The sequence below is a fragment of the Cyprinus carpio genome, chromosome A7 (genome assembly GCF_018340385.1).
Source record: "Cyprinus carpio isolate SPL01 chromosome A7, ASM1834038v1, whole genome shotgun sequence".
Taxonomy (NCBI): Eukaryota; Metazoa; Chordata; class Actinopteri; order Cypriniformes; family Cyprinidae; genus Cyprinus; species Cyprinus carpio.
Window position 1 is genome coordinate 373,180 of NC_056578.1, and position 25,592 is coordinate 398,771.

At 36.5% G+C, this 25,592-nt stretch overlaps 1 protein-coding gene across 1 annotated transcript in view; it reads right to left on the reverse strand.

Moving 5' to 3' along the window:
* ndrg2 (NDRG family member 2) overlaps positions 1–25,083 on the reverse strand; it is a 32,963-nt gene extending 7,880 nt beyond the window's left edge. The window contains exon 1 of the mRNA XM_042759250.1: positions 25,002–25,083. Within this exon, the coding sequence (XP_042615184.1) occupies positions 25,002–25,083 (82 nt within the window). The remainder of the gene's footprint in view (positions 1–25,001) is intronic.
* Positions 25,084–25,592: the final 509 nt, after the last annotated feature.

A 25,592-nucleotide genomic window follows, 5' to 3' on the forward strand; every position in this document is an offset into this window, starting at 1 on the left:
AGAGACAACCAAAATATTTTAATTTAATCATTTAATGATTTATGAACACATATCTGAATGAACTGCACAACCTTAATCAATCGGTTAAAAGGAAGGTAACGTATTCCCTCACTTATTAAAACCAAGATTTGTTTTCAGTGACATTTTTGTAGAAAGTTTTGTGGTGCTACTGGCCGTTTGCAGGTTTCAGTTTCTAGGAAATCTAGGATACGGCCACGCACTTCGGCTTCTGATGAAGTGCACAGCAAAACTTCTAGCAAATGCCAACAGTAGAAGTCTTGTAGTGTTTTGTTTTTCCATGCTGTTGCACACTTTGTCTGTCACTGTGCAGACTAAGACACTTTTTGCTGAACACACTCATCAAGGAGTGTGGCTTCCACATGGAGTAGGAGATGTAGAGAAGCTAAAGCTATTTTGGGAAGATGAGCAGAGCAGGCTTGCTTTAGGCCATCCTATTATTCTGGGCTGCAGCTGGCATTCATGCTAAGAGGGAAGCTGTTTTTTTAGTGGGGCATTTCCAAGAAACAGTATTTTTTTCCACGCCTGCACTCTTTTTCACATCAATAAATATCAGTCCAGTACAGACTCTCAGGGACGCTTTTCAGATGCTTCAAGGGACCTTCCACTTTCCATTCCAGAATCTTGGGGAGCAAGCTGGGAAGTAAAATCTGCATTTCAGTACAGTATGCTTAAAGCACTGAGAGAAAAAAACAAGCACATAGAGAAGCTACTAGTTGTTTTTCATTAATGTGCACTGTAATAAGAGTGATGACACGATTCTTGAACAGATATCATTCTTTGCAGGCAGCCCTACTAGCAAAGTAGCTGGGCTAAGGCTCTCATTTCCCGCAAGATCCGAACTAGATCGAACTGCTTGGTTCAGGTTAAGAAAAGAACCAGCAAGAAAAGGTTCAGACCAGCCCTATCAAAGAGTAGCTTACCAAAGAGTTTCTGGCGAGGCTGATTTTGACATGGCCATAAGTAGTGCTATTACCAGGGACACATTTTGCACAATGCAGAAGCTTGGCCCCATCAAAACAGGCAGTGCTAGAGTAAGTATGTATTTTTTTTTGATAAAATGGGAATTTCTGTTATGTGTGCATGTAGATTCAGTGACCTAGAGTTGTTAAGCTAAATCAATAAGTTTACAAAACATAGTTTAATTTTTTTCTATATACTTTAGACATGGCCACGAACACACCCGTGCATCAATGTCTGTACATGGCAAGTGCTGCTCGATGTGAAAGTTTTAAGAAAGCGCATCCAAGATGTACTATATGGGTTTTGTCCATATCCGTGACACGAAGGATCAGCGAATTAAACTGTGAACATCGTTAACTTAAATAAAAGACAATAATCAGCAATATGCATTCAAACAAATAACTTTATTTGAATATTTCATTGATATAATGATACTGAGAAAATAAATGCTTCGCGGATATCATCCCTGATACCACGCATTGCATCACGGAGACGTCTATTTGGCGTCTGCATTACATCTACAAGACATATTTTTTAGAGTGCGTTTGCTCATCTGCAATACCTCTATAGGACATCTCTTATCAGATGTCAAATAGACATTTAGAAGATGTCTATAAGATGATTGTGATTTAGAATGAATCTAAAACTGACATCTTAAAGGCGTCTATCGAATGTTTGTACACAGCAGATGCTTTCAGATGAAGCGATCTTTAACAGACATCTTGCAGACTTACGTGTGCAATCTTGCATGGACGATAAGTCTTTTTTTCTTCTATTTTTTTTTTCTTTGCAATGTTGTATTTGTCCATGTTTTTTTTTAATTGGTAATTATGTTTTTTTTTTTGTTTTTTTATGGAAGCCTGTTTCGTTTACTGAATAAAAAAAATAAAACAAGGTAATTGTTACTTTTTATCTCAAATATTCTGACTTGTGAGTTATAGAGTCAGAATTGCAATATATGAACCTACGCAATTAAGTGAGAAAAAAAGTCAGAATTGTGAGATAAAAAGTCGCCACATTACCTTGTTTTATATTTTATTGAGTGGGCGAGGCTCACATCTTCCATATTTTTAGGTCTAACACATGTAAAGTTGAATACTTATTTCTTTGATCATGTAAAAAGCTATACTCTAGTGTTAAAATTAAGAAATCTCGAGGTAATGTGGATTCTTTACACTTGTGTGTGAACGTAAGTGACAAAATAAACAAAGAACAAAGAGAAACAATTAGAACAGAAACACTTCAGAGAAAACTTCAGATGCAAAAACCTCCAAATATTTTTTTTTTTACTTGAGCATTTTTATCATGCTCCTATGAAAATAACTTTGGCCGACTGGTTAATTAGGCTTTCAAATGACCTAAACAAGTCATGTCTAACTAAATGTTCTTTCCCTTATTGTCAGGATGAGATCAGAGGCTCTTCTCTCGCTCTTTTGACGTTTGCTCTCTTACTAAATGTCTAACTAAATGTTATTTCCCTTATTGTCAGGATGAGATCAGAGGCTCTTCTCTCGCTCTTCTTCATTCTGGCTCTGAGTGATGGAGCGGATCGACAGCAAAATGAAAGATATGCTGAGTTCAAGAAAAAACATATTCTCCCAGCTAATTTCCAAACAGATAATGAAACTGCTTGGGTGAAACACCTAGAGAACAATGATCTCTGTGGTAGAACTCCAGTACAATCCTTTATTAAAGACAGTGAAGAAAATATAAAACGAATCTGCAATGGCTCTGGAACTAAAACAAAAGATGGCTATTACAAAAGCACAAATCTCTTCCAAGTGTACAATATTAAAAGTGAAAACAGGACATCACAGATGTTAGAATGGGCATGTAACGTTAGGTGTACTACAGCCAAATACTATGTAATTGTTGAATGTGACAAAAAGCTACCCGTGCACTATCATGCACAACACATTAAAAAGAACAAAAAGCCACGCCCTTGCTAATATACAGCATGATTTGACTTTATCACAGCAGGGGTGAATAAATGAATAAGGCTTAAAATGCTGTTAATTAAAAATGTTGCTATGCCAAATGCATGTTTAAAAATGATGAGGAATTCTAGAAACATCTCAAGCTTTATTTGCCAGTGCCACGAGTATTATAAAATGAGCTGATCAAATGTATAGCTTCGAAAGCAATGTAAACTTTGAGATAAAATCTGCCAAATGCATAAATTTATCTGTTCTTTTTGTGAAATCATTCTGATTATCCTTGAGAAACCACGATATGGTATACAAAGTTATGCTTTTGGATGCTTAATCCACACTTGAAAATCATTGCATTACAGCAAAGCGTCTCAAAAAGATGCAGGAGTACGTTCTACTCTTTTCTTCATCATCAGCCCATCTGATAAGTTTGATTATAATTTTATTATAGTACCATATAGTCCGCGGTATTTTCCTGAGGATCCTTTGCATCAAGGCTTTAGTTTGAGTTAGACTAATGCAGTAAATGCTGACGATCAAACACACAAAGCGGTTTCGCATGGGAAGAAACCTTGTCAAAACAACTTCACACACTTTTATTCTTTCACAGCACAACATACTGAAGAGAATCATCTAAACAGTCGTCTAATTGAACGGGTAACAAACATACACACCATTTTGTGACTTTGTTTTATTTTGCTGTATTCCATATTCTCAGATATACTCGAGGGGAGTGATCTGTTTTTATGAATGTATGCTGTTATAATGTATGGTTATAAGGATGGTAATTATTGCACAAATCTGTAAATATGTTTCAGCAGTGAAAACACCTGGTGCTGTATAACCTAATTAACGATAAACTACAACTTCTTAACCAAAATAGACCAGAATCCAAATTCTCTAACCACTTTTGAATTTTGTGTTGAAAAGTGCCTTGTTTAATACTCGCCATACGGCTTTAGTTATGATGTGCTACAATTAGCGTAGATCATCTTCTGACCGTGCTGGTAAAAAAAAAATCATCATGCTTAATGTTAAAAAACATGATATTTGCTATTTATGCATAGTTAGTGTTGCATAAGCTTATAGAAGCAATGCGATGACTTACTGGCGATAATGAATAAATACTGTATACACCCATAATGAAACAGAAAAACATTTTTATCACTGGAATAGATTATATAGATATGATATTCATATTAGTATTTTCTATCATATTATATTATGTTGGAAAGAGTATTTCTATTTAGATTTTTCAAGGTCAATCCCGTAAACCATATTGTCCAACTTTTCAACAAAACAGGGGATGAGATTCATTGATTTTCAAAAAATGTTGTAAAAAGATGCTTGTAAACTATTAATGAATTTGAATCATTTCCATTAAGCCTTGAGAAAATATAAAATTTACATTTTTTTGTTTTTGTTTTTTTTTAAAGTGCCCCATACTAATGAAAATGTTATAAAGCTATGAATATTGGTGAATCTCCTCAAAGTCTTGAAACTTGAATGCAATGACAAAACAATCTACGTATGTGAATGATATGGTGTGTTGGCCACATTATTACTGCTTTTATGGCTTTTATTATTGGTAGAAATTGTTCAACTTAGCTTGTGTTTGTTTATTTTTTAACTCTTTTAACTTAAATGTCAGTCACTTTCCTGTTTCCAGGATGAGAGTGGCGGGTTTTGCTCCTTGCTCTCTTTCACACTCAGTGACGGACTGAAATAATGTCAGTCTCAGCAAAACGATCACTGGAGATGTTTTCAGACATTTTTTTTAACATTGCCACATCCCTGCCACGAGCTCGCCGCGGGGAATAACAACGCCATATAATCAGTTTAAACGCAGACACATTCTCTCGCGTCAGTTCAACACCAGACAGAACACTGCGCTTGGGCAGATTATCTCACGGGACGCACCTTGCATATTTGCTTTTGTGTCTCTTTTTTTTTTTTTTTTCTTTTTTTTGTTTCCGGCAGAACTACTTTTACAGTCCTTCCTCCATAAAACCGACACCGAGAGCATTATAAGAATCTGCCAACGGACGAGGCGTCAGAGACACAGGAAAACATGTGCATCAGGAGGAGAAAGATTCACACGGTGTACATTGTTGAAAGCTTATGAGAAACGGCACGCTGTGAAGTTAATGACCTTCATAACGCTGAATATTACGGGGTTGTTTCTTGTGTGAGGTCATTTGCAAACCAATTGTTTGCCAGTTTCACTATGTGAGACAAAGTAACAGGCGTCCGTCCCGAAGCGGTCAGATCTGCAGGCCGCAGTTCAGAGGTTTCTAAAGCACCGAGTAGAACTCTTTAACCATTATTATATTGTTGCTATGCCACATGCATGTTTACACTGGATATGATTCCAGAGGTTTCGCATAAAAGCTTTCTTTGCAGAGAAACATTTGGGTTTTATGGTCAAATGTGTAGCTGAATGGCATTGTAAGTTGTTTTAAATAAAAGCATATTTCAGTCCTTTTGATTGTCCTTTGATTGGAGGACACCTCAGCCTGAATAAGGTAAAAAAAAAAAATGAATTCGTATCACAATACTTCCTCTGTGATGGATTACATTAAGAATTCAAAACTGAGAAAGAGCGTATATTGGCCAAGTATGCTTGTATGCGCATACATGTAATTTTGTTTTAGTGACATAAGCTTCCAGTTAACAGAGAACAACACACAGAACACAACTGTTTATACAATTTATTTTACAAAATAAATTGTATAAAAGGTTGTGTGCTATAGATGAATAATTGGACTAGAATAGAGTAAGATGCAAGAGATGTACTAGGATGGGAGGGAGAACAAATAAATATAAGGATATTGCACATTTTTATTGCATAAGTGGGGAACATTTAACTGTTCATGAGGTAGAATTGCCTGGGGGGAAAAGAAAACTGTGTCTTGTGCCTGACTGTCCTGGTATTTGCGGCTCTGAAGTGCCAGCAACATTGATCAAAACGTGAAAAGTAAAGACATTTATAATGTTAACAAAAGTTTTCTCTTCTTTAGAAATGTCTTTTTATCAAATAATAACAGCAAAACAATTATATAATGATATATAGTATAGATATATATATATATGGCAGCACTGAAAACTGTTCACCGTTGATAATAATCAGAAATGTTTCTTGAGCAGGTAAATCATCATATTAGGAGTGATTTCTGAAGATCATGTGACCCTGAAGACTGGAGTAATGATGCTGAAAATACAGCTGTGCATCACAGGAATAAATTACATTTTAACAGAGATTTTAAATTGTAATAATTTTTCAATTTTTTATCAAATAAATGCAGCCTTGGTCAGCAGAAGAGACTTCTTTCAAAAATTTTTTAAAAACGTTTGAACACGTCCCGTGTTTGTTACACTGCAGCAAATGCTGATGTCAATGCTGTGGAAACCGTTCACACACGTTTTTTTATTTTTTTTTTTCTTTTGACAGCACAAATTATTGAAGCATCTCTGAGAGGAAGATGCACATACAGGATTGCAGTGTAATTCTCAAAAAACTTAGGTAAAATTAACCATTATTTTTGTGACTTTGTTGCATACTGTATAATGATTTTTTTTAATGTACTTTTGTTCAAATTCATCAAACTTTTAATCTGATATTTATGAATATGTATCAGAATCATATATATAGCTTTTTAGGTTAAAAAACCTAAAATCTGAAACATAAAAAACTTAAAAGTTATTAAAAATATTTTTGGTTATATAACATAAAACGTGTTTTTGCCTTAAACTTACAGAAAGCAAATGGGAGATAGCGACCACCTGCTTGCTATAGTGTGAATACATATATCCAATTCATACTGTAAAAATCAAGGACAAAAATCATTTATAATTTTTAATAACTTGACTTTAATACACTGTTCTTCTCATAATGTTCTATGAAATTGTCAAGGTCAAATCTAAACACCTTACTACTATATTGATATCTGATTTACATACTGTTTCTCATGTCTAATCCTTTCAAACAGAACTACCTCAGGAAATGTTTTAAAAGCTATAAAGCTATAAAATAATGATAAACTCACATCAAAGTCTTTGTAGTAAATCCATTCCAAAAATAACAAATTCATGTGCATCAGCATGAGGAATTCAGAGGTCTTGTGAAACGGGCGGTGTGACGTTCAGCTTGAGGGACTGAACAGGCTCCCGTGATGGTGGCTTGTGAGGACATTCGCATGTAAAGGGGTCACATGACGTTGCTAAAAGAACATTATTTTGTATATTCGGTGTAAAATAATGTGTTTATCTGGTTTAAGGTTCAAAAAACGACATTATTTTCACATAATGAAAAATATTATTGTTCTCTCCCACTATGCCCCCCCGCCTTTCTGAAAACCTGTCGTTAATTTACAAAGCTCATCGTTCTGAAAAGCGAGGTGTGCTTCTGATTGGCAGGCTATCCAGTGCATTGTGATTGGCTGAATGCCTCAAGCGTGTGACGGAAATGTTATGGGGCCCTTACCAAACTGTATGCTTGTCTCCCAGCACGATGAGACAAAAACCAATAAAACCCAGTACAAACACGAGGCATTTGTTGCAATTACTGTGATTATAATGGGACTTATACTGTCTTTTACGCGTTGAGTTGCGATCACACCGCGTAAACACATAAACTATGTCTGCATTTGTGATCAGAGAAACGACAAACAACAAGCACTACTCTACACTGCTCAAAAACTCACATTTAAATCATCAGTGGCAAATTCTTGTAAATATGAAAACGTACTTACAGGGCTGTGAGTCAGAAGAGCCAGACTGTCCTTGCAAAGTTTGAACTGCCCCACTTTATAGAAACAGACACCAGCATTGTCAGTCTACTCTCACAGGAAACAGTCCTCATCACTCCGTGAAAATGCCGCTGCACACATCTGAATATTTGGGCGAACTGTTCTGGAACAGTGTTGAAATACAACTTAACCACTGATTTCTAGTTGTGTCATCTTTTGGAGACCAAACAAAGTAGTTTTCGCTTTCACAACGAAACAGTGTCTCCACAAACATGGCATGCTGGCAGCAACCAGAGAGAATAAAAGTTACGCCTTCTTTCTTTGCTGTGAAAAATCTGGGCGGTGTTATGACAAATCTTCCAACATAGTGACGGTAGAGATGTGGAGGCGTGTTATGAACGATAGCCGTTTTAGGGTGGCTGTGGCTGACTCTTAACTTTTATAAAGAGTATCTCTTTGGGTTTGAGACTTTAGTCTTTGCAACTTTAGATATCTTTCACCAAGAGTTCTTGATAAAACACTCCAAAGGGAAATGGTATTTTTTAACTTGGCATCATTATCGATCCCTTTGAGCTTTCACTGCATTCCCTGTTCCCACTTCGGCAGGAATAACTTATCACTGCACTATCACCGTCAAGCAGTGCAGATAGGCAGGCGTAGTTTTCTGAAGAAATCAACTATTTAACAATCGGACGAGGAAGAGCATCAATATCTGAAAACGAAAAGCAAACTTGTTTATATGCGTTCAACTTCTCGGGGATATAACTTCAATTCTGCAGCTGCTTTTAGTTTGTTGAGGGAAGTTGGGCCCCTCTTTTTTTTTCTTTTTGTTTTTTTTGGCTGTCTGGTTAATTGTGTCATTTACACCAGAAATTAATAATATAATAAGTGTGCATTGTTAATGTTTTATTCTGCTTCCTGTAAAACTCATCTGTCATGAGAGCAAAAGTTGCTGTCTTATATTTTACATTTACCTTAAAAAAGATTCAGTGCCAATTAATATTAAGTATTTTCCAGATATTATTTGTACAACATTAAAATGTTTTTATTTTATTTATTTTTTTTTTTAATGTTTCTGGAATGAAGTCTCTTCTGCTATTATATTTTATCAAAAAATACAATAAAAACTAGTAATGTTGTGAAATATTATTACAACATAATGTTTCCTATGTGAATATGTTTTCAAATGTAATTTATTCCTGTGATCAAAAGCTGTATTTTCAGCATCATTACTCCGTAGTCTTCAGTTTGTCACATGACCTTACAGAAATCATTCTGATTTGCGGCCTCAGTTATTGATGATGAAAACCATTTTGCTGGTCATATTTTTTAGAAAACCATGAATATAGTACCCTTCAAACGTCTTTGGTGTAAGATTTTTTAAATAACAGAAATTAATATTTTATATTAGCAAGGACAACATTTAAGTGACATTAAATGATAAAGTGACATTTACAATTGAATACAAAAAGATCCCCATTTCAAATAAATGCTGGGTCGTTAATTCAGAAAAATACTGTATTATGATCCAAAATAAAAACTCATTCTTGAGATGAGCTAAAAGAAGAGAAATGCCTTAAAGATTTGAAAAGAATCGACAAAAGGGAACATTTGTATTATAGGGCCATCAAAAAAATGTCAAATAAACCCAATGGTTTTAAAATGGTCCATTGGTCATTCACTTTTTATAAACGTTCAAGAAGGTTCCTCTGAAAATCTTTGTTTGCTTGTTTGAAGAAATGATTGATGTTTTATTACTGTTTTACAATTACAAAGGGTAATTATGAAAAAATAAAAAATAAAAAATGAAGCTATCTTTAAATTGTTTTATTTTTTTAAAAAGTGTTTTCTATTTATATCTTAATATAAAATATAATGTCTTGCAGGTATGTCCGTGTACTTTCGTGAGTGGACCTTACTGTCCATTCCCACACATGGGAATGTCAGAAATGGCCGGTCTGCGCACGTTTCCGGCGCCGTTGAAACCGTCCCCGTGCAGCACGCGTGAGCCGTCTCGACACAGTGTCCTACAACAAAACACACAGCAAGAGGTGAACGTTTAATAAAATCATGGCTTATGCATATATACTTAAAGATGAGGAATAGCTGGACATGACAAGTGTGACATCCTAAACCAGACCTAAACATGACTTTAACAAAAAACTCTACGTGTGATAATATTAACATTGCAGCTTCACATCAAAGATAGTAAAATTTATAAATGATGTTTAACAAAAAAAAAAAAAATGAATGAACCTGTCAACTATATAAAAACATGCATATCACTGTGCCTCATGTATAACCAGCACATCTGGGGGACCTCACCTGGCCTTGAATCCAGCAGTATTGGGCCCGCGATCTCTGCGTCATGCATGCAAACAATCACATAATCTCAATATCAGCAGACTCTTAAAGCATAATCTCTGATTATCCTATGCAATGTACAAAAACTCAAAGTCCCAGTTCAAAGAGAAACAGTTTGCAGCTTATTGAATCCACAAGTGATGTTGGTAAACCAACCCATGCATATAATTGTTATGTATTAAAACAAACAAAAAGGAAATAAAAAAAAAAGAATGAATAAAATGATACAGTGCAATCAATAAAAAAGTAAAAAAAAAAAAAGAAAAAAATCAATTAAGCCTTTTAAAGTTGTGCAATAACATGGGTTTACCACAGGTTGCGTGAGGTGCCGTTAGCCAAAAAAACTAGATGAAGTATCACAGTATCACAGCCATTTAAATGGTCAGATTTTTAATCAAACTGTGCCAAAAACAATGAAATTATAAAATCCTGACTTTGAAGCAAATGTGACTGTTTTTCATACTAAACTAGTTGACATAATGCAAAAGATGATGAAACAGGTGTGAAAAACATCTTTCATCAGTGGATTTTTTTTCACCTGTTTTTATAGTCCAGTCAGCAAGTGAAACCAACATCGTAAAATACCAGCACATGACACTCTCCTCCCGCACACCACACGATCTGAGGAAGCCGTTGTCAGGTGCTGGAAAACACAAACCTGTGTGCTAGAGGGTCATTCTCAAGGTTTGCTTATGTTAAACAGAGCAAACATCACTGGACAAAATAAAATAACAGTTCATTCATGTAATTGCAGGACTGTCTGGTAGCCGTTGAAATGTGTGTGCATTAATGCGATCTCAAGAGGTGTTTTATGATCATCCAATTAGTGCGAATTATCCAAACAAATCATGATTCCCAGTGTAGTTTTTTGGAAAGGATAAACTGAGTGTGTTGAAGGTCTTCAAATGTGCAGCAGGTGGCAGCAAAAGGTAAGTTAATGACAGATAAGTGCATGTGAAGTGTGTGTGTGTGTGTGTGTGTGTGTGTATGTGTGTGTGTGTGTGTGGGTGTGTGTGCTGTGGTGTGTGTGTGTGTGTGTCGGACCTTCACAGTGTCCGATTGACCCGGCAGTAAAGGCTTCTCTCTGTGATGGCGAGTCTCCTGCATTTAAGTCGGTTCATGGTGATCGGTTACGGCTGTTCCTGAAACAGAAGAATGCAATCGTAAACACTGCGAAAAAAAAACAGCACTTAACAATGAGAGAACACACACACACAACACACAACACACACACACACACACAACACGTTATTCAAGCGGGGAACCACCACGACTCTGCTGGGCTTTCTCATCTTAATTCGAAATTACAGCAGGAATCAATTAACATAGAGATGACAGATGACGTTAATTAATCTATCTGCAATGTGGGAAAAACAACACAGCGAGCAAAAAATATGTTCTGTTTTAACGATCCACGATTGTTTTCTGTCATATGACTTTTGGAAAGTAATTCGATTTACTTTCCCAAAATATGACAGAAAACAAATAACAAAACAGAACTCGCGGTTAAAAAGCTTCAAACAAACTCTGGCTATCTTTCAAAAGGTTTGAAACCAACCCCGAGTAACATACTGCAAAAACCAGACAATACAGCAATGATTCTTCCCACAAAAGTGATCACATCATCAGTCCCTGCACATTGTAAATATGATTTTGTCGGATCATGTAAACCTGGATGTTGAACTGCATTGCAGGCGATTGATGTTGGCAATTCAATCCATCATGGGAAAAAAGTCCAAACTATTTGTGGTGTTCTTAAGTTGCGTAATTGTTGCTTCTTTCATGCATTCACAGCCTATTAAAGCTGCATGTTTGCTATGACGGGCACTCAGTGTGTGTGTGGTGGGTGTGTGTGTGTTCAGCCTCAGGGCGCCGTGTCTTCTCTGTGGTGTAAACCAGGAAAGATCAGGCTCAACAGCAGCCCCTGTCTAACTCTGATGCTGAAGTATGACTCTCACTTATGCAGTTGAGTCCGGGGATTCACCAAGGCTGCGTAATCATTCACATGCTAAACAACTACTCCTGATGGGGAACACGCTCGCCAGCGAACTTTAACCAAACAACAGCACAGCCAGTTCACACAACTGTGGAGAACTGTGGACAAAATTAAATGCATCCAAGGGAGAAAATCCATTACAATTCCAGTAAACCCCACGTGGGAAAAAAGGACAGTACAAGACCAGGGTTACGGTGATTTTACCACAGTTATAGGGGTGATTTAACTCTTTAAAGCTGCAAAGGGTTTATTCTAGTGTCACAAGATGTGGACCCTCAATGAATGTTACAAATTTCTCAAATATGGCTTCAAATATTTGTTTATTATAAATACTAAAAATAAAAGACAAACACACCGCAACATGTGTATATATATTACATGTGTATATGTACTTGAAGGCCAAATAATAAATATTTAAAGAAATGGTATATGACTGGTTCTTAACACGCATAAGTACATTTTTAATAAAAGTCCAATGTTAAAGGTTAAATTTAAAGTAAATTTCACATGGTTAACTTTTTTTTTTTTACAGGCAGTCAATATATTATTACTGAAGTACAAAGGGTTCTTAGTTACATTAAACACGTAAAAAGACTGCTTCTCAACACTTAAGTACATGTTCATGTCATTGCTACTTAATTTTACTTTTATAATAATTTTACTTTAGAGTTTAATACGTAAATAGTAAAATGTAAATTTCACATCGGTAAAAAAAAAAAACAAACTGTACATGCAGGACAATTAATTATTAATGAAGTAAAAGTTTTTCTTATGGGTACTTAAAATATGCTTTCCACACTTAAGACCATGTAAATAATGTCCAACTTTACAAGTTTTACTGTTAAAGAACATTTGAAAACAATATATTGTTTAAAAAAACTACCTGCCAGGGACAATCAAAGATCAAAATAAATGAAACGTTAAGTGTACTTAGGGTGTTTTATGACTGTTTCTAGCACACTTAAGTACACTTTTAAATTCAGTCAAATGAAAAGCAATGGATGATAATTACAGGTTACTTAAGTGTACATTAAAAAGAGGTTTTTTTTCCCGACTTTCTTAAGGGCACTTAAAGTACATTCTAATAATGTCAAAGGACACAGGGTTTGCATTAAAAAGTATCAGTGCCATGGATGTGTCTCTATATATATATATATCTATATATATATATATATATATATCTATCTATCTATCTAATATATATATTAAACTTGAAGAAACCTTTAAATAATTTGTATTTATCATTATCTTTTACACAATCATTTGTCATGCTTTGTCATAAACTTATCTGAATGTGTATGACTAAAATACTAAATTTACATGTAGACAATCTACACCTGTATTTTAAAATTGATAGACTTATGAAAGTTAAACATGAAGATTGACTCGCAAGTCCAACTTAACGGGGCGGTCAAAAAATTATTTTTATTACTTGATACAAGCATTAAAATAATTGCATGGAAGATACAATAAATATACATTTAAACTGCCAGTAGGCTTTCATTTAATTGTACATAACATGCAAATAAATGTACCCAAAACATTTTAGTTTGCAAATAAGTATATAGTTTTAAAAGAATATTACTGAGTATTGCTACAAGTGCATTTATTTTTTTCAGCAAGGGGCTGAGAACCCTGAGCCTGAGAAATCATGGATTTTGTAAGCCGTCCAATAGCGTTCCATGCCGTGTTTTCAGCCAGTATTTATTGCTCATTGCTTGTTATGGATTCAGCCGCGCCGGATGCATTGTGTGTCATAAACGCGCCGAGAGGCGATTAGTCATGGTGGGACCGAGAGGATCCATTATCATCGTGACCATCCAGGCCTCGTTCATCTCCAGCGCGCGTATCCTCCTTCCCCCTCCTCGGTCTGCGGTCTCTCGACGCTCTCAGAATGAGGTCACTTAGGATTGCAGAGCACATAATAAACAGTTAAACCAGCGGGGGACAGTTCTGTCCCGGGGAAAAGAACGACAGAAAAAAGCAAACGTCAAGGGAAGAAATGACAAAAATGACTGGACAGATGTTTTTGAAAGAAAAATAAGGCAGCGTAGGAAGATTGAGCTGAATCTAGCAAAAACCTAGTGAGAGAACATGTTCTAGGGGGCCCCATCTAGTGATAAATAATTGTAAAAGGAAACAAATATATCTATATATATCTATATATAATATGATCTATAAGAATTTACAAATAGTAAATATTTTAAATATTAAATATTTAAATTAGCTAAATAAAATATTTTGCTCAAAATAAAAGTAAGCATATCTTTAGGACGGTTCTAAAACTAAAAAGTGTACTTATTTTGAGATTATAATATATATAATATAAATTATATATAGATATATATATATAAAGATATTATATATATATGATTCACATAAAAATTTCAAGACCAAGACTGACTGCATGCAGTTGTAATATAAAATATTTTTAATATGTTAATTACTTACATATTTTGTTACAAAGATGAAGCCTAGTTAAAAAATAAATTAAATAAATATATTTGAGAAAGGAAAATAGCAAGAAATAAAATATTACTACCAATAAACCAATGATTAATATTGTTTAGTCATCACAGAAAAAAGGTTCACAAATATTAAATCTTGATTTCTCATTTTAAATCATTTTCCCATGATCATGCAAAAATATATTTTTCTATTTTTCTCTAGTTGTTTCCGTGGGTCGTAAAAATCTAACCTGGACATGTTTTCCTGAGATTCACCCCTTGAGGCCATTAAATGGACCGTTTTAAACACCCCAACACGTTGAAACCAAACATTCGAGCCCCAGCGTCTCCTGACTCCATCAGCAGTGACGAAAAACAGCATTCAAATCTAATGAGATTTGCTTATGAAGTGGATGATGGAGATGTACATTCAGGGAAGAATATCTTGGCTGGCCGACGGACAGCCGAACTGAAACAGGCCACGAGTCTATTGACGGACTCGTAATGGGATGCGACGGTGCCAGAGGTGAACGGATCGATACGACAACCGCCGACGCTCAGTTATGCACACACAGCCCGTCGCTCTTCTGGTGCCAATGCCAAACCAGGACTATGCTAATATGCTCTGAAAATGCAGATATCTGCAAATCAAACCCAGCACTGTAAAACGACAATCTTCTTGGCAGGGATCTCGCCGCTGATGACGGTCTCTGTCAGGTTTGTCTTGTTCAGCTGAAACAACTTTCAAACAAGAACTTTGTTGGAATGCAATCAAAAGTTTCAAAGTGGACATTCCCAGCAGCCACCAATCGTTTTACTTCTATCTGTGATGCATTTTGGACCAAAACAGGGCATTTACATGAAACACGGTCAAACGTGGACGACCTTCAGTATCACACAAAATGCGTGTACGAAGAACATGTCATTTATTTGCACAAAGCACTGGGAACAGCCAGCTCATGTACTATGGGCTTTGACTGTCGCAGCTCGGAAGTGTGGCAACACCATGGGAAATCTGACAGCGATCTCTCTTGTTACAAAACCCTATGAGAGCCAAATGACGGGCATAAAGTTAACAAAACATATGAAACAACCAGCGACAGTGAAAACAGTGCGAAACATTCCTCCTCTTAATCTCACATCAGCACATCAGTGCTATTTTGACCGAAATTGTTGCCATATTTATACTAATATAATATTTGCACTATGTCACATTATATTTGAGAATAAACAGTGTTGATATCTGTATGTTGAATGAAAATCAAATGCCTTGTATGTGCAGGTACACTGCATGCACACAACACCTTCATATTCATTGAAATTAAAATTAAAAAATTGCTGATTAAATAAATACAGCCTTTGTGAGCAGAAGAGGCTTCTTCATTAACAAATTTACTAAACCCCAAACATTTTACAATGGTAGTGAAACCTCAAAATTCATTTATTATTTGTCAGTCCAAACCAGCAATGCTAGCGTTGTATAAAAGTGCAAAACACAAAAGCAGAGCCCCTTCCATAGTGGCTGAGGAAATTGCCCAGACAAAAAAAAAAAACACCAACCACCCAGACAAAGCATACATGCAGGGGATGTCAGCGGTTGTGCCGTGAGCCGTCCTCCTCTCATGGACCATTCCCCTCCAACAATCTCTGCTGGCAAACATGATGCTCTCCTGCGCCTCAAGTAATAAAGCAGGAATGTCAGAGGACCGATCCACAGCGCTCCAGTGAGACCTGCGACGCCCGACCTGCACCAGCTTTTACTCAAGATCAGCAGCAAGCCTGTCTTTCATCACTTATTGTTTAAGATCATTAAACATATGTCGCTTTACGCAAGAAATAATTCTTCTGACAGTTGGGTCAGAAAAAACAAGCAGCCGGAAGCCAGTTTAATTTCTATGGCCCTGCTGGCAGGCATTTTTTTTCCTTATTTTAATTATAAAACTCTTGTTTCAGTTTTCTTAGAAAATAAAGACATCGTGTGTCCTTTGTATCTAGTATATGAAAGCCAATTTCTGAAGCATAAGGAAAAAGAGGATTTGTTGAATCATCATTAGAGGGATTTAAAAAGTCATAAACAAAAAAAAGTTGAAATTATTGAAATACAAAGTGAAAAACTATGACATCGAAATGTCAAAAGTTGAAAAATATATCAATGTATATCAATATGTCATAATCAATTTTATGAAATGGGGGAATTATTAATGATAACAAATAAATTGTCCAAATATACGTTCTCTTTGAGAATGATACTTTTCTGTTTTACTTTGACTTTTAATAATTGATTACTTTTCTATGTCATAATTATTACTTAGTGTTCTCATAATTTTGGATCTTTGTGTGTGGGGGGTCCTTTTTTTTTTTATCATCAGTGACTTGATTTTGGACTTGTCATTGTATATATTATTTCAAACTATGTGGTATGATTTCTTTGTCGCATTATGACTTTTCATCTCTAATACCCATTGATGTTTTATGTCAGAATTATCTATTTTTCGCCTTACGTGGCAGAAAACGGCTTCCGTACACGTAAATATTTAATGAAAAACCGACAGGAAGGTGAGGTAGAAATGCATTGTGAGGGTTTGATGATTCAAATCTCTGTTGAAATATAACAATATGAAAACAGTGCTTGACGTAACAAAACACCACTAATGAGTGAACAGCTGACATCCAGTAAGAAATCGAGCTGAAGAACATGAAATGCTGTGGACGACACCAATACTAGATACGGACAGTGTGGCGTCCTTCTGTGATGACAGGATCAGTGCTGAGCTTGCATTTTGTTTAATGACAGTGTGATGGGGACAGGTGCGAGGCGCTGGATGGAGTTTCAGAAGAAAACTGCCCGAGTGGCAGAGGATATTGAGGGTTTCGATCAAAAGCATAGGAAGCAAGCTGGAAGATGGGTGTCTTGTCATCGACACCAACCAATGATTCAGAAGAGCTGAGGCTGGCTGTGTGGGGTTAGGCACGTTATTGAGAATAATATTTTAAGGGATTACAGCGATATTGAGCAGGGGTGTGTACTGTTTATACAGTGATGAAACATGCATTAATGGAAGCTTAATATGCGGAAAAACACAAGTTAACCATTGATTTTGCAAACAGCTAAACTACCAGTAACAAATAGTTTGGAATTTTTTTAAACAAAAATGCTGAATGCATTGTTTGTCTTCTGTTGATCAAGTTTGTCAAAAAACAAACAAACAATGTGTAAAAAAACAAACAAACAGATTGGTCTTAGGTCTTTTTGTTTGTTAATATATATATATAGATATATATATATATATATCTATATATATCTATAGACGATATAATCTAAAATAACTATCTACACTGAATTACAAATTATTTTCCTACTTTGTAGCCATTAATTTTTTCTTGTTTATTTAATTTTCTTAAATGAAAATACATTTAACTTGAGAAGTTAAAACGATTTAATATACGAATTCATATTGTCTGAAAACATCATCAAAATTCGGGGAGGTTATCTCTCAAAGCAAGAAATTGCAAATGGGGTCAGAAAAACAAACAATTTGCAGATACTTTCTACACTCTGACAAAAATTAATATTACTTGGTTTTTGTATTGCTTTCAGGACAAAAAAAAATAAAACATTCGTTTTAAAAAACAATGTTCTCTCAAATAAAAACAAGAAATAGCAGCAAGTAACACCACTGGATTCTAAAGGAGGGAAAAATTAACTGAAAAATGATAAGATATTTATTTCTAGGGAAAATAAATAAATAAATAAAATAAAACAAAACAAAACAAAACTAAATTAAATTAAATTAATTAAATTAAAATTAAAATTAAATTAAATAAATTAAATAATTTAAATAATCCTAAATTAAATGAGGTCATGTTGTGAAACAAGAACAAAATCAATTATTCCAAAGAGAAAAAACAAAGTTTGTTTTTCTTGCCACACTGACAGAAGTATTTGCTCTTGTTTAATCAGAAACTCAGTTCATTTTAGCCATACTTTTCTCAGGAAAAAACAAGAACTTTTTTAATTCTTAAGTCATTGTGGCTTCTAACTTTTGATTTTGAACAACACACAAAACAAACAGAGGTTTTAGTCTTTTGTTGTTTGTTACTATAAAGAAGCAGCAAGTACACACACTGATATTAAATAGAGAAAAAATTTACTGAAAACTGATAAGAGATTTATTTCTGGGGAAAATAAATAAAATAAAATATAAATAAAATAAAATAAAATAACAATAAAATAAAAGGAAAATTACAATAAAATTAAATTAATTTAAATAATCTAAAAGTAAATTAGTTCATGCTTGAAACAAGAACAAATAATCATTATTTCAAAGAGGAAAACCAAGTTTTTGTTTTTCTGACCACAATTGCAGATATTTGCTCTTGCTTTTAATCAGAAACTCAGTTAATTTTGGCCATACGTTTCTCAGGAAAACAACACGTTTTTTTATATGAAGTCATTTCGCTTCCTCCACTTTGATTTTAAGAGTGTTTAGATATTTTCTGACAAAACAAAAACAGAAATACAGAGGAAGAAGATCAGTTTGCAGGACTAAAAGTAGCCAAGCTTCTCTAGAATCTGACAGCTTGAGTTTCAGTTTCGGTTGTAGGGCAGGACCCGCTTCGCGGTTGGGCTGTATTTTAGCGCCAGTTATGATAAAGGACACTGGGATAGGTTGCGGACCGTTGCTATTCTGGGCCAGCAGTTGTATATGGGTGTGGATTACTTTCCTCAAGACTTCAGGACACATGTGACGGAACTGAGCACCTACAGCAAACCTCAAAGCAATGTGTTTGGAAAACCAGACAAAAACATTACGGACAGCGGACTGACGATCACCATTTTCCAAGTTACAAACACCATACAGTCCACCAAGAAACACAGTGGCAGTGAAACATTATATGTAAAGAAAACACAAGCAAACAAGTGTTTGGAGGAACATCCTTGTTGTAGTGAGTTGACTCAGAGCTGACTGTGTAGTGTGATGTTTACTGTTAAGTGTGTGCTGCTGTTACTGAGGGCTATTTCAGAGTCCAGCCATGATTGGGGCTGAGACGCCCTGAGAGAACCTCAAAGCGGCTTCAGGACAAACACCCGCAAAGAGTTTGTGTGAAGCAGGAGGTACAGAGGAATCATTAGAAATAGCAGCATGTTGTGTTGGGTGTGGGTGTTAACTCTAAATCTGACAAAAACCTTCTTAAATGTAAAACAGTATCTTAAATATGAGCAAAAAAATCAAATGCAAACAAAAAAATGTTTATAACTAATATCTTTTTAATACATTTTTTTTTGTAAAATAAAGGTAAACTATGGTTAATAAATAATGTAAAATAAATTTTTTAAGTAAATTAAAAATGGTTAAAAATAAATACTGCAAAAATAAAGAAGGTTTTAATTTCCGGTAAATAAAAAGTAAAAAGGTAAACATGGTTAAAATAATGTCAAATACACAAATAGATTTTTTTAGTGGTAAGTTTAAAACATACATTTAAAGTAAATTTTACATTTTATTTTTGAGAATAAATGTAAAAAATAGACTTATTGAATTTTAACTTAAATAATTGCCAAACTCTGTCTACATGAACTTTGGGGGTTTGTGGGAGGGGGTATGTATAAACGGGTCCAAACAGGCAAAATGCATTTTCATGAGTCTTCCCTGCTGCTGAGACTCAGTGTTTGTTAGATGATGCACTGGTGTGACTTTAAAAATGCCCTACTTGTTTTTAATGATGCACTGCCAATAAGATAAAAATGTGAAACCTTCAAACAAACGTGCTGCTAAAACTTAAAGCTCTGAGTGAGACGTTCGACCACATTAGTTGCAGAGAAATAACACAGTTAAACTACAGATACTACTGACTTTAAAGAGACTGAGAGACCTGAGAAACTGTGTGATTGTGTCACTTCCTGCAGAGAAACTAATGGCTTAGTAACACAACACACACACACACCACACACACACACACACACACCACACACCACACACATTGAACATGACTGAGCTAGTAACACAAACACATTCTGAAATGAGAAAGTATTAAGACAATAACAACAATCTTTCCCCATCAAGCAGCAGCTCACAGAGTGGATCTGGGCACTGTGTGTGTGTGTTCAACCGTTTGCTCTTGGCTTCGTCTCTGTGTTTGTTCATCTACAAATTTTGAGATTGACAAAAGAACAGAAAAACGAGCTGCAGCAGCCGCATGGAGGCGCAGAGAGACGCCAAAGCCGATTAATGTTGTGTTTCTGCTCCTTCATGTCTCTGCGTTTCCCACAGCGATGAGCTGCATTCATCAGACCAGCTGGAAAAGAGCAGCCAAAACAATTTCATGTCTGTTCTGTTCTGTACTCGTCAATGTCTTTTTGCACAGCAGTATGAAGGATGGGAATCTCAATCAACATGGACTTGCTGATTGGCCCCATCATTACAGCTCAGTGTGTACCCCACGGCGATGCTGTCTCACCCGTAAAGCACCACACACACCTGACTCGGCCCCCCATCAATTACAGAGAATCAAACATCCGACGTGATTAAAGTGTGCTTGCGTAACTGATGTGCATCATTAAAGAGCCACCTTACATTCCAACACAAACTCGCTCCTGGAACGACATTCACGCTGGAGGCTCTCACCAATTGGACAGCAACACGGAAAAAGAACTCCCGGATCTTATTATGCAGATGTAATCTACGGCCACAAGCCATGAGAGGACGTGACCATCACTGAAACGCCTCAGACTGCCTTCGCATTATGTAAACCCTTGGTTTACCCAGAAGTCTGCACCACTTCATGTTTTCAAAAAACGTAACATCGTTCAGGTCACTCAGTCCACAGGGAACAAGACAAAAAAAAAAAGTGTTTTCAAGCAGACTCTGAGATTTAAAATGATTATCTGTAATTACTTTCACAGCCGTAACAGTCATGAGGAAAACTATACCCACAGCAACGTGTGGGCGGAGTCACAATCAAGCAGCCACCACCGGCAACACTTACCAACCGCAACGTGTGGGCGGAGACAAATCAGCAGCACACAACAACCACTCTACCAAACAGCACGTGTGTAGGCGGAGTCAAAATCAGAAGCACACCGGCAACACCTCTACCAACAGCAACGTGGTGGGCGGAGTCAAATCAGCAGCACACGGCAACACTCTACCAACAGCAACGTGTGTGCGGAGTCAATCAGGACGCACACAGCAACACTCGACCAAAAAGCACCATGTGGGCGGAGTTAAATCAGCAGAACACAAGCAACACCTCGAGCAAAAGCAACATGGTGGGCGGAGTTACAAATCAGCCGCCACACAGCAAACACTCGACCCAAAGCCAACATGTGGGTGGAGTCGAAATCCGCAAGCACCCGGCAATGTGGGTGGCGGGTCAAATCAGCAGCACACGGGAAACACTAGACCCAAAAGCAAGTTGGTGGGCGGAGTAAAATCAGTAGCACACAGCAATGGTGGGTGGAGGCAAACAGTAGCACCAGCAACACTAATTATTTGAAGTCATTGCACTAATTGATATGACTGAGCCTACATGTGACAGCTAATTACAACTTATTTTATATAGGACTGGGTTTAAAACAGCTATAAAATCACTATTTCATACACTGTTCAGTATTTCAAAATGTATATATTTGCTATGAAGTAGCTCAAACATGGTGATTGTGTTCAATTTAGAGCGTCTATAATTTCAACTGAAACATTGCAACCAATCAGCTTTTAATAATACAGTTAAAACCCAAGTCACAGTTGTTGTAAAATAATAATAATGATAATAATAACATGACATTAAATAAAGCCAGTGCACGGCAGCTGAGCGGGAGCAGGCCGAGTCTAAACACTATGTTCTTTAGAAAGAAAATTGCGAAAAAATGTACTACCCGCATTTAGGGTACAAAAATATCATACTTGGATATGTAAATGTATGAAAACATTGCCACTGTTTTGAGTGGTGCCACAAATAAATCACCTGAAAGAAGGTTGCATTCTGAAGCATTTCACGAGAACTTAATGGACCTTCTAAAACTCTGTGATCACAAAATTAGTCTCTTAATAGCTAAATTGATACCGCTTAAAATTGCCTACTATGATTGGTTATATTTATCAATGATTGTCCAATTATACGTAAGCACCATCAAATTACTTGTCGAATCTTATAAATTACTATTGCAGTAATCAACTGTAATTGCCAGTCCTAATCTCAACTAGCAAAGCATTTTATTCCACTTAACTGGAGGTTCTTGTCCAACAATCTAGGTTTAATAAATCCTAATACAAACCAGTATGTAGCCTCACCCTTCAGATGTACACAAGCTAAAGAGAGGGCAGAGCGAGGTGAGAGTGACTGAATGTGGCAAGAAACCACAGAGAGCAGAGAATAGCACGGAGCTTGAAGGCTTTGGAGACGCGTTGAGAACAGAGGGGGCTGGTTGGTACCACCAGGAGCAGATCCGACAAAACACACCATTCTCAGTGACTGTGCATATTCATTTTCACCCGAACTTTTTCCATCACTCTCCACTTCCAGCTTCAGTCGTTACACTGCACTGCAATGTTTGTCTACACATATTTTGTTTTTTGTTGAGTTATTGTTGCATTATTTTGGTGAAACCCACCAAAACAAGATTTCCACAAGGCGATAATAAGAGGTACTACTACTACTTAACCATTATTCAGTGTTTGTGTACCTATATGCCTTCATACATTTATATTAAATTCTATATATAGTGATCAATATATATATATATATATATATATATCTCTATTAAAAATGACTAGACAGAATTATCAAAATTGTTAGGTAGGACAAGTGATCAATAAGATACGATAGCTAGATAGAGAGATAGATAGATAGATAGATAGCTAGCATAGATAGATGACACCAATACATGAAAGTCTGCTGACAGATTTCTGATGGTTTCCCTTCAGTCATTACACCCTACTGAGGTCAGTCTAAAATATCTCTTCTTCTGCTCATGTGCTCAAGTAGTAAGGTTTGGGTTGTGACACCAGGGTGCCGTACAAATCACTCCATACACAGCACACAGACTACATGAAGAACATTGCGGAGTGCTGTACAGAGATCAGCACTGGTGCGGTCTGCAGTCTGTGGAGGAGGAGGACTTGAAATACTCTTTACCTTTACAAGCCCAACCCACGAATAGAACCCCAAACAACTCAGAATGTCCTGAGACCAGCTGCTCTTACATCACGATCTGAACAGCTGAAATGTTGTGAAAGAAAGCAGGGCCTTCACATTAAGAGACTGGTTTCTTTAAAGAGACAGTCCAACCTACAAAAATGAAGTTATGTACTTTACCATCGCACATCATGTTGTTGCACGCATTCTTCCCTGCTTTGCCATATGAACATAAAGGAGATAAAAATGGAAGGTGATTCACACACTGTCAAGCTCAAAATAGGAGCACCAGAAAAGCAGTCCATACTACTAGAGCACATTATATTCCTCTTCCTCCGAAGCTATATGCCAGGAAGTCTTAAACGCTTAGAAAATTGAAATTAAAAATTAACCCATTTTATCTTCTTAACAAACATTACAACATAGCAGTTCATCAATTTTTTTTTTTTTTTTTGTTTTTTGTTTTTTTTTTTTTTATTTTTACAGCCATAATATTTAATTTTAACCTCAAGTGGAAAACAGATAGCATCGACGAACAAACTTGTAGCTCACACAGGTCTTTATCGGTTCATTAGTTATTGTTCACTACACAATCACTACCACCATGGAGAAAATGAATGGCGGTTACGTTACTCTAAACCTAAGAGAGTTAGTGGAGGGGGAGGGCTTACAAAACAAGACGGGATTGATGACATCAACCTGAAAACGAAAAATCAGTTTCAGAGGCGCGAGCAAGTCGTAGTATAGTCATCGGGTATCTCAGACCCAATTAAATTAGTAGGAGTCAGAGAGATTTTTTCTTTTTTTTTTCTAGATTGTAAGACAAACCACTAATTAAAGTGTCCACACAAAAAACAACAGGAAGGGTCCAATCTGGTATTGTGTTTTACATTAAGCCTTCAAAAATGATGTGTCTTCCCATAACCAGATCATAATGTGCAAATCTGATTGCTGTGGATGGAAGATGTTTCTGCAAAGGTATGGACTTAAATAATGGATGTTTACTCACACACACAACTATCAAGGGTCTTCCAGAAAGAACTGGAAATATAGTCTAGTTTTTACTTACCTATATGTGAGCGCACAACCGGATGATTTACGGCTTTATCGGATTCAAGGAAGAGAGATTGGTAAGATATGCGGATATAAGGGATATATATGTTGGGTTGACTACCACGTTACAGGACTCGCGTGACTCCTTGAACTACACCCCGACAAACCGCCATAAGACCCGCAGCCAGATGAACTGTTTATCGTAGTGAGTCCAGACCAGTTCCCAGGATACGCTCATTTGTGCTTGTTTTGTAGGCTTACATGTGGGTTTCTTGAAAAGTCTTCTTTTCGCGGCATCTTAGTTCTGGTGCCGGCGAACAGCACCTCCCTTTGACATGGACAACACCTTCTCCCACAGCCACCGATGCGCCGTGCAGGACACAGCGCTGTGTCTGCAGCACTGCGGGGCAAGCGCCATAGAAGCCCATGTCTCGCGCAGGTCCGCCGCGGGGTGGGTGGTGAGCCTGTTTTTCCTCTTAAAAATTTTCCAGTTTCACCTCACTAAAATGCACCTCGTATGGCATCGCTCCAGCGCAAGAGCTACAAAGCCTGAACACAAGACATAATATGAAGTTACAGCACGTGGTACAACGTCAAATTAACGTTTAGCGGCGCTCACAGCCCATAAATTCAGCCAAAACATCATGTTGAAATGTGAGCTGCTCTTGATGATGCATTGCGAACCTATGAGGGTACTACCGCCCGCATGCTCATTGAAGCAAGGTCTGATTTTAAATGGCAGCGGTATGTTTACAAGTTTCACAGCCCGCTGGCAAAGATTCGGGTCCGTTAAGTCACGCTCTCATCCCAACGCCACTATCTACACTTGAACGGTGCTTATGGATATTTACGTTTTGTTACCTTATGCACAACAGATCGTGACAAATACTCGGGGCACACTTTGTTGCAGTTCCTTCGCAAAAAAAAACAAAAAAAA